The following is a 7,775-nucleotide window of genomic DNA, read 5'->3' on the forward strand; positions in this document are numbered from 1 at the left end:
GGGTGAGCGCCGGGTCGAGGGTAGAGGGTCGGGATAGAGCACGAGAGGCAGGGTCAAGGCGAAGGGCAAAGGCCAAAGGTTACCGAGCGCGCGGGGACCGGAGCTCTAGGGGTGTGGGGGGGTACCGCTTGGGCGACCGGGGCGACCGGGACTCCGGGCGGAGCCGGGGCCCGGGCCGGGGGCGGGGGGGCCGCGGTTTGCTGCCCCAACCCAGCTGACGTCTCTCCTTCGGCCCGCCGTGGCTCCGCCGCCGGCCCCGCGCAAGGTGGACGCTGCCTGCAGCGACAATGGCCTGGACTCAGGTAGGTGCCCAACGGCCCCCCCGACCCCTGCCTCCGGTCGCAGCAGCTGCTTGTCGTGAGCACGACGGCGACAGTGGCTGCCTGCCGTCCACCCCCTCCCTCTGGGCCTGGTCACGCACCCCGGGTTTGTCGCTTACTCCGTGAACCCTCTTCTTCCAGCGCTCTTTATGGAAAACTCGAGGAAAGGAAGCATAGTGTCACGAGCCAACAGTATCGGCTCCACTAGTGCCTCTTCTGTCCCCAATACAGGTGGGCCTGTGGGGTTTGTTCTCTGTGACCGTGGGTCTTTCTGCTCACTGTGGTGCCCAGCACGTAGCAGGGCTCGCAGCTCTCGCCCCTGTCCTGAGGGTGTGAGCGCGGCTGCCCCTCTGGCTGGCTGGGCAGGATTCCCACCCTGAGGTGGGGGGGGAAGGTGGTGGGGAACAGCGTCGGGGCATTGTGGTTTCTGGCAGCGTTTGGGGTGGGCAGTTGGTCAGGTTTTGACGCCTTCTTGAGGGAGCTGCAGGCGTCTTCTGCCCGCCCAGCTCTGCGAGGAAAGGGAAGGGGTTGTCAGGGCCTCTTATAGTGTTTGTTCTTGGCCCGACCTGCTGGAGCTGAGTGCTGCCCTAGGGGCACCAGGTAGTCCTGGGCCTGGCAGCAGCCCGTAAGGCCCACCTGGTACCTCGGCTGTCACCCCCTCCTTGCGCCTCTGCCCCCCGTGATTTGGGAGCTCACCAGTCAGGCGTCTTCACTCTCATGCGAGCTCTCTCCACGCAGATGATGAGGACAGCGATTATCACCAGGAGACCTACAAGGAGTCGTACAAGGACCGGCGCAGGCGGGCGCACACCCAGGCGGAGCGGAAGAGGCGAGACGCCATCAAGGTAACCTGAGAGGCTGTGTGTGCTGTCAGAGCACAGCGACTTTCTGGTTCCCGGGGCCCTGCACCTGCTGTTTTCAGCACCTTCCCCTTTGTTTTGCTGCTGGACCTACCCTCCCCAGACACAAGTGTGCTGGGAGCCACCTTGGCTCTGGCTGGCTGCTTGGTGGGAGCTGGGATTTGACACATTTTGAAACAACCAGTCTCACACTGCTGAACTCCAAATACATGTGCCATGGCTCTGCTTCCCCACAGAAAGGCTATGATGACTTGCAGGCCATTGTTCCTACCTGTGAGCAGCAGGATTTCTCCATAGGCTCCCAGAAGCTCAGCAAGGCCATCGTCCTCCAGAAAAGTGAGTCTTTGTTGTGGTTTAACCCCAGCCAGTAACTAAGCACCACGCAGCTGCTCACTCACTCCACCCCCACCCAGTGGGACGGGGGAGAGAACCGGGAGAAAAAAAAAAGTAAAATTTGTGAGTTGAGATGAGGACAGTTTAATAGAACAGAAAGGGAGAAAGTAATAATGATAATAATACCAATAATAAAATAGCAATACTAATAAAGGATTGGAATATACAAAACAAGTGATGCACAATGCAATTGCTCACCACTCGCAGACCGATGCCCAGTTAGTTCCCGAGCGGTGATCCCCCCCCAGGCCAGCTCACCCCACTTTATATACCGGGCATGACATCACATGGTATGGAATATCCCTTTGGCCAGTTTGGGTCAGCTGCCCTGGCTGTGTCCCCTCCCAACTTCTTGTGCCCCTCCAGCCTTCTTGCTGGCTGGGCACGAGAAGCTGAAAAATCCTTGACTTAAAGTTTATATTACTTAGCAACAACTGAAAACATAAGTGTGTTATCAACATTCTTCTCATACTGAATCCAGAACATAGCACTGTACCAGCTACTAGAAAGAAAATTAACTCTATTCTAGCCAAAACCTGGACAGTCTTGAGGGTGGGGAGAGGGAAGGGGGTGCTGTCAACCCCCAAAATGCGTCGCTAGAGCCATGCAGCATGGAAGTTCAGCACTTTGGGACCTTCTGGTATGAAGATGCTCTGGGGGACCCCAGGTGCTGTCCACCTCCCCAAGGAGAATCGGGGCAGCTGGGAGCTGATGCTGCCCAGGCTTAGGCACCTTCTGTGGGGATCTCGGGGTCTTGTGTCTGCTCTCAAATCCTCACTGTGTGTTTTCATGCTCAGCCATTGACTACATCCAGTTCCTGCATAAGGAAAAGAAGAAGCAAGAGGAGGAAGTTTCTACCCTCAGGAAAGACGTAATGGCCTTGAAGATCATGAAAGTGTAAGGGAAGAGCTGTCGGGGTGCTGCCGCCTTCTTCCTGCTGTTTTCCCCTGTCCTTGCAAGGCTCTGTGGATGCGCTCAGTGCTTCACAGGCAGCCTGGCATCTGGAGTACCAAACCTGTCCCTGCCTGCTGTCATTGTTTCTCCTCCAGCGGCTCGTTAGTGTGGGTCTGTCTCAAGTCAGTTGGTGGAGTTTAGTGTGAAGGTGGATCTGAGTCAGAAAATTAATCTGCTCCCAGTGTCAGGAGCGGCTGCAGCTCCCCAGTGTTTCTTTACTTGCAGGATCTTCCACAAACTCTTGGTCCTCCCCACCCCTGCAGCAGTTCTCTGTGGCCAGTGACAGGCAGTGAGCTCTGCCCCCGCAGCTGAGCAGAAGCGAGGTGTGGGAGGCCTCACTCTGCTGCTGAACACGGGGCGCTTGGTTTGTTTCAGGAACTACGAGCAGATTGTGAAAGCTCATCAGGACAACCCAAACGAGGGGAAGGACCAGGTCTCTGATGAGGTGAAGTTCAATGTTTTCCAAGGCCTTATGGATTCCTTGTTCCAGTCCTTTAATGCCTCCATCTCAGTAACGAGTTTTCAGGAGCTCTCAGCATGCGTCTTCAGCTGGATTGAGGAGCACTGCAAACCCCAGGTGAGCCCGGCAGCCGCAGGTGGGCTGTTGAGATGGCAGAGTGAAATGCGGCAGAGCCCATTGCGCACATCTGCGCCCAGTGCAGGACTGGGTGTGGCTGTCCCCTCTCCTGGGGCTTCCGAAAGTGCAGCATGTGACCGGTGCTGGGCTGGGGCAGGGTGGGAGTGTGGGGGGGACAGGAGTTGGGGCCCAAGCTCCAGCACGTCCCACTCCAGCTGCTGGACTGGTTTGGTGCTGAAAGCTGGCCAGGGTGAAACAGGGTTCAGGAGAGTCCTGCTGGTTCCCCATCACTCCTTCAGGACACTTAAAGGTTTTCTGGTAATTAAGAAACCACTGAGGGAAGCAGGCACTGAGGCAGGGCTGGGTCCCTGCCCTACTGCAGCTGCCTGAGATCCTGCGGCCCAGGAACAGAGGTGTGAGCGTTTCCCATACAGGTGTTGTGGTGCTGGGCACCGTGTGTGCCAGCCCCAGGGCCACGGCACATGCCCAAGCCTCTCATGGGTGTTGCTCACTGGGGACGGGCCATTCCCACACTGGAACAACTGACCGTGTCTCCTCTCTGCCCCAGGCGCTGCGGGACATTGTGATCGGGGTCCTGCACCAACTGAAGAGTCAGCTCTACTGAGCCTTCCCCTCGCAGTGCCAGCAGCGCCGGGGCTGCCGCCGCCTACTACACCCGCGGGGACGGGGCACCTCCTGCCCGGGGGCCTGGGTGATGGGTGCCAGGAAGGGCTGGGCCATCTCCCTCATGGCTGTTCTTAAAGCTTCTCTGAATTATTTATTGTATTAACTACAAAACCAAAACGAGGCTGTGCAGACACCTCTGCTCCACAGGTACTGTGACAGTCGATCTTACCAAATATTTGTAGGGACTTAGCAAAGAGAGGAAAAAAAGTGTGTACTGAGTAGAGGTCTTTTAAGGTGCCAGAGAGTCTTTAGCTCAGGCAGGCACAGTGGGGTTTGCCTGTGTCACTGACTCTCCACTGTGAAGCAGATCTGCTCCGTAACCTCAGGCCTCTGACACAACCCCTTCTGATCCTGGGGAAGGGGGAATGAAACAAGAACGGATGCTAAAAGCTGTTGGTTTCTGTAAAAACAGACTATGAATAGGCTTCTCCCGTAACTGCGGGCTTTCTTGTACCTCTCTCTGAACCAGCTCTTACAGGGCAGGGTTTTTAAGTTAAGTTGTGTAGATGCTTTGGGGAAGCTGGCAGAGCTGGCTGAAGGATGGGCCCCTCACCACCAGGGAGACCCTTACTCGGCACAGCCACAACCTCCCTGGTGCAGAGCTGGCAGCACGGGATGGGGACTTGCTAAAACCTGACCTCTTCTGCTGTAGCTGTAGTTCCCCTGAAAGGGAGATGGGAGTGAGCTTTCTGTGCCGGCTTTTCCTGAGCGAGTGCTGAAACGTGTGTGGCTTCATGTCTTTGGGTTTTGATGTGGCCGTACTGAACAGGAAAGCAGTTCAGCAGCTGTAGGACAGCACTGCCACAAGCTCATGCTGCTCCTCCTTAGAACTTTTATATACGCACATATATACATAACCAGCCTTGATTTGATTTTATTTTTTTGTTTTTATAAATCACTGAAATCATCCTGAAATATTATCAGTGTCAGCTTTGCAGACAGATGCTCTCTGGAATACTTTTTAACCTGTCACATGCTGCTGCTGTCAGTATGGTTCATGGCTCTGGCCAACACAAATACATTGTGGCACGGTGTAGCCGTTGCCCAAGTGATGGTTGTTCACCGCACAGAGCGATTGTATCAGGGTCTTCCTGCGCGGTGATGCTGGCAGCAGGATTTGTTCTCTGTAATCATGTTCGTGCTCCTGCTCCAGGGTAGTGGATATTTATTTTTACACTGTTTTTCCACTGTTGATGAGGTAGCACTTGGCGCCAGGTTATGTGGTTTGAATGCTGCAGCATGAGAATGTTTAAAGCTACTGCTCCACTTCATTTAGTAGTGGAGAACCCACTCGGGGGTATGATTTCTATATAGAATTATTCTTCAAACCCTGCCTTTGGGTGTCCTTTCCAAGGCAATGCAATGGAAGCCTCAGAGTCAAACCCTGCAGTGATGCACATCACTGATAAAGCATGCACAGGGTCAGCTGTGTCCGGTCTGGAAGATATTGCTTTGTGATGAAAAAAATCCTCTCATGGGTGAGCAGGTTAGGGTTAGGGCTCTGCGGCTGAACAAGGGGCACAGACTGAACCCCTGGAGATTTTCTGCCAGAAGCTGCCTTGGGAGGAGGACATGGAGTTTTACAGACCTCACATGTGAAAGCGACATATTTTTCTATTGTGAAAAGTAATTAAATAAATTTTGCTGAATGGTTTAATGATTTTTCTGCTTTTATTTCTGTTGCCAAGTTCCTGGACCCTTCCCCTAGAACCAGTCAGAGACAGAGAGGTAGTTTATGGAAGCCCGGCCCAGCCGTCATGGCTCAGGTTACTTGCTCCTGGCTCTTGCCTTCCCCACCCCTCAGGGCTGCTGTGACCGAGAGCCCAAGCCCTGCCCTGACACCCTTTGAACAGAAAAGCACCACAGCAAAGCACAGCTGAACCAAAAGCCTGGTGTTTAATGGGCTGTTTTCTCCTGCACCACTCAGTCACGCTGTGGGAAGTGGCTGAAATACACATAGAGCTCTGCAGCCCTAACAGTCACTAGATCATTCGCCTTCCTGAGGCACTCTCTTCCTTTTCTTACTGGAACACCAGGGACTCTACAACAGTATACTTACACCTTCCCCGCGACAGCTCGCTGCACCAAAGCGCAGGAAGAAATAACATTCCCTCTGCACATGAGACAGTGAGAGGGCCCAGTGCTGAGTCAATCCCTGCAGCCACCCTTCCAGCTGCAAAGCATTTTAAAACAAACACACATAAATATGCAGGACCAGCCCAACCCCTGCAAAAAGAGGAAAAAAAAACCCAACAGCTGCATTTCAGCATCAGCTCCTTCTTCCTGGGGCAAAGGCTCCTGCAGTGCCTCACACAGCTGCCGGCAGCGTGACGTTATGGTCCTCGTCCGTCTCTATCCCAACCTCCTCCTGTACAGGCGCAGAGCGTCTCAGCAGGGCAGCTGCCCTAGCCTGGCAGCGTAGGCAGAGCCGCCACTACCACCCTGGGGCCACAGGGCCAACCCGGCCTCAGTACTTACAAAGAATTGCTTCTTGCTTTTGGGGTACCCCTCCAGGATGGCCTCCAGCAGCTCAGTCGCCTGGCAAGACAGGGGCACTGTGAGGGCTGTGCCGAGATGCCAGTGCCAGGCAGCCCTGGCCACAGCTCTTGGGGACTGTCCCCCGTAGGCACGTCACAAGCCAGCGCAGCTCAGGTGACAGCATGGGGGCAGCCATCTCTAATGTGAGAAGATTCTGGTTTGTTTCCCGAGGACAGACAGAGCTCTACAGGGACTCATGTATTTAGGTGCTGCAGCAACACAGCCTTTTCCCAGGGGATCTTCTTGGTACCCACGAGCCTTCCCCAAACCCACATGGCCCCGGGGGCAGCACTGAGCGCAGCCGGCACAGCACTCCCTGCTCCACAGCTACAGCCATCGCCCAAGGTCTCCTCACTTGGCTCTGCAGCGGTGGGAAGCCGCTCCACTCAAACAGGGGCTGCTCCCCGAGCTGCCCAGCAGACCCCATGTCCCCGGCAGGGTGCCAGTGCCACTGCAGGACTGTCACTGCCACCTCCCCAGCACTGCCCACCTGCCCTGCTTGATGGCATGACCATTACCATTCGCTTCCTCCTCCGCCACTCCTTGCAGTACAGCTTCTGCTCGCTACAGACCTGTGAACAGCAAGACAAAAGTGAGAACGAGCAGCCATCCCACGAAGCTGCCATAAGCCCAAGGCTGGGAGACAGAGGGTTATTTAACAGCACAAGTGGCTCATGAAGCCCCTGCGGGGACGTGAACCTCTCTGCAAAACGCATCACCTGAGACAAGAAAAGATGAATTGACCAAGTGGCAGATGACTGCCCAAAGCAAAGGTTTGCAAGGAAGAGGCAGCTCAGGCTGTTTCCTAAAGATGCCCCGAGAGTCGTCACCATCACGCACACAGCTGAGGCTCACGCAGAGGCTCTGCGGAGCAGCCCAGGTCCCACGCAACCCCCTGTACTGGTATCAGTCGGACCGGGGACCAGGTAAGACGGTGAAGGGTCTGGTACAATTGGCCCAGCCCCAGCCTGAGCTCTGCTGCTGGTGCTTGGCTCAGGCCCTGGCAGCTCTTTACCTTCTCTTTTTCTTCTGGAGTCACGTGGTTGGCGGCAGACTTAATCCTCTCCAGCTTCTCTGCGTAACTCGCGCAGTCCTTCCTCAGCTCCTTGATCTCTCCGGCCATCTCAGGCGTTGTCATGGAGCTGTTCAGGTCCTTCAGCTCTGGAAAAAAGGCACCGATCACCGGTGGGACTGACAGCCCAGGCACAGCCGCCCATGCCCGCGGGGTCTCAGCCAGCGCAGCCGATCCCGGTGCCGCGGGGGGGGGGGCTGGCCGGGCAGGCAGGGTGTGCTCACCCGCCTCCATCTGCCGGCAGCTCTGCTGTAGCGCCTGCACCTTGGTGGAGAGCGCGGCGATCTCCCCGTCCAGGCCGCGGAGCTCCGACTCGCTGGCGGCCGGGAGCTGCTCCTGCGGCGAGGACGGAGGCGGCGGGTCAGCGGCGGCGG

The 7,775-nt window shown here is 56.1% G+C and overlaps 2 protein-coding genes across 2 annotated transcripts in view; one reads left to right on the forward strand and one right to left on the reverse strand.

The window, feature by feature from the left end:
- Positions 1-6,026, forward strand: part of MLX (MLX, MAX dimerization protein) — a 7,282-nt gene extending 1,256 nt beyond the window's left edge. The window contains exons 4-10 of the mRNA XM_010585733.1: positions 164-302; positions 462-551; positions 1,059-1,165; positions 1,417-1,516; positions 2,371-2,470; positions 2,903-3,104; positions 3,673-6,026. Coding sequence (XP_010584035.1) covers positions 164-302; positions 462-551; positions 1,059-1,165; positions 1,417-1,516; positions 2,371-2,470; positions 2,903-3,104; positions 3,673-3,729 — 795 coding nt within the window. The 3' untranslated portion in view covers positions 3,730-6,026. The remainder of the gene's footprint in view (positions 1-163; positions 303-461; positions 552-1,058; positions 1,166-1,416; positions 1,517-2,370; positions 2,471-2,902; positions 3,105-3,672) is intronic.
- A 43-nt stretch (positions 6,027-6,069) lies between these two features.
- PSMC3IP (PSMC3 interacting protein) overlaps positions 6,070-7,775 on the reverse strand; it is a 3,334-nt gene continuing 1,628 nt past the window's right edge. Inside the window, exons 5-9 of the mRNA XM_010585734.1 lie at positions 7,626-7,737; positions 7,345-7,490; positions 6,848-6,901; positions 6,270-6,329; positions 6,070-6,159 (exon numbers count right to left, since the gene is read on the reverse strand). Of these exons, the coding sequence (XP_010584036.1) occupies positions 6,100-6,159; positions 6,270-6,329; positions 6,848-6,901; positions 7,345-7,490; positions 7,626-7,737 (432 nt within the window). The 3' untranslated portion in view covers positions 6,070-6,099. The remainder of the gene's footprint in view (positions 6,160-6,269; positions 6,330-6,847; positions 6,902-7,344; positions 7,491-7,625; positions 7,738-7,775) is intronic.

This window comes from Haliaeetus leucocephalus, unplaced genomic scaffold (assembly GCF_000737465.1).
Source record: "Haliaeetus leucocephalus isolate CR32 unplaced genomic scaffold, Haliaeetus_leucocephalus-4.0 Scaffold110, whole genome shotgun sequence".
Taxonomy (NCBI): domain Eukaryota; kingdom Metazoa; phylum Chordata; class Aves; order Accipitriformes; family Accipitridae; genus Haliaeetus; species Haliaeetus leucocephalus.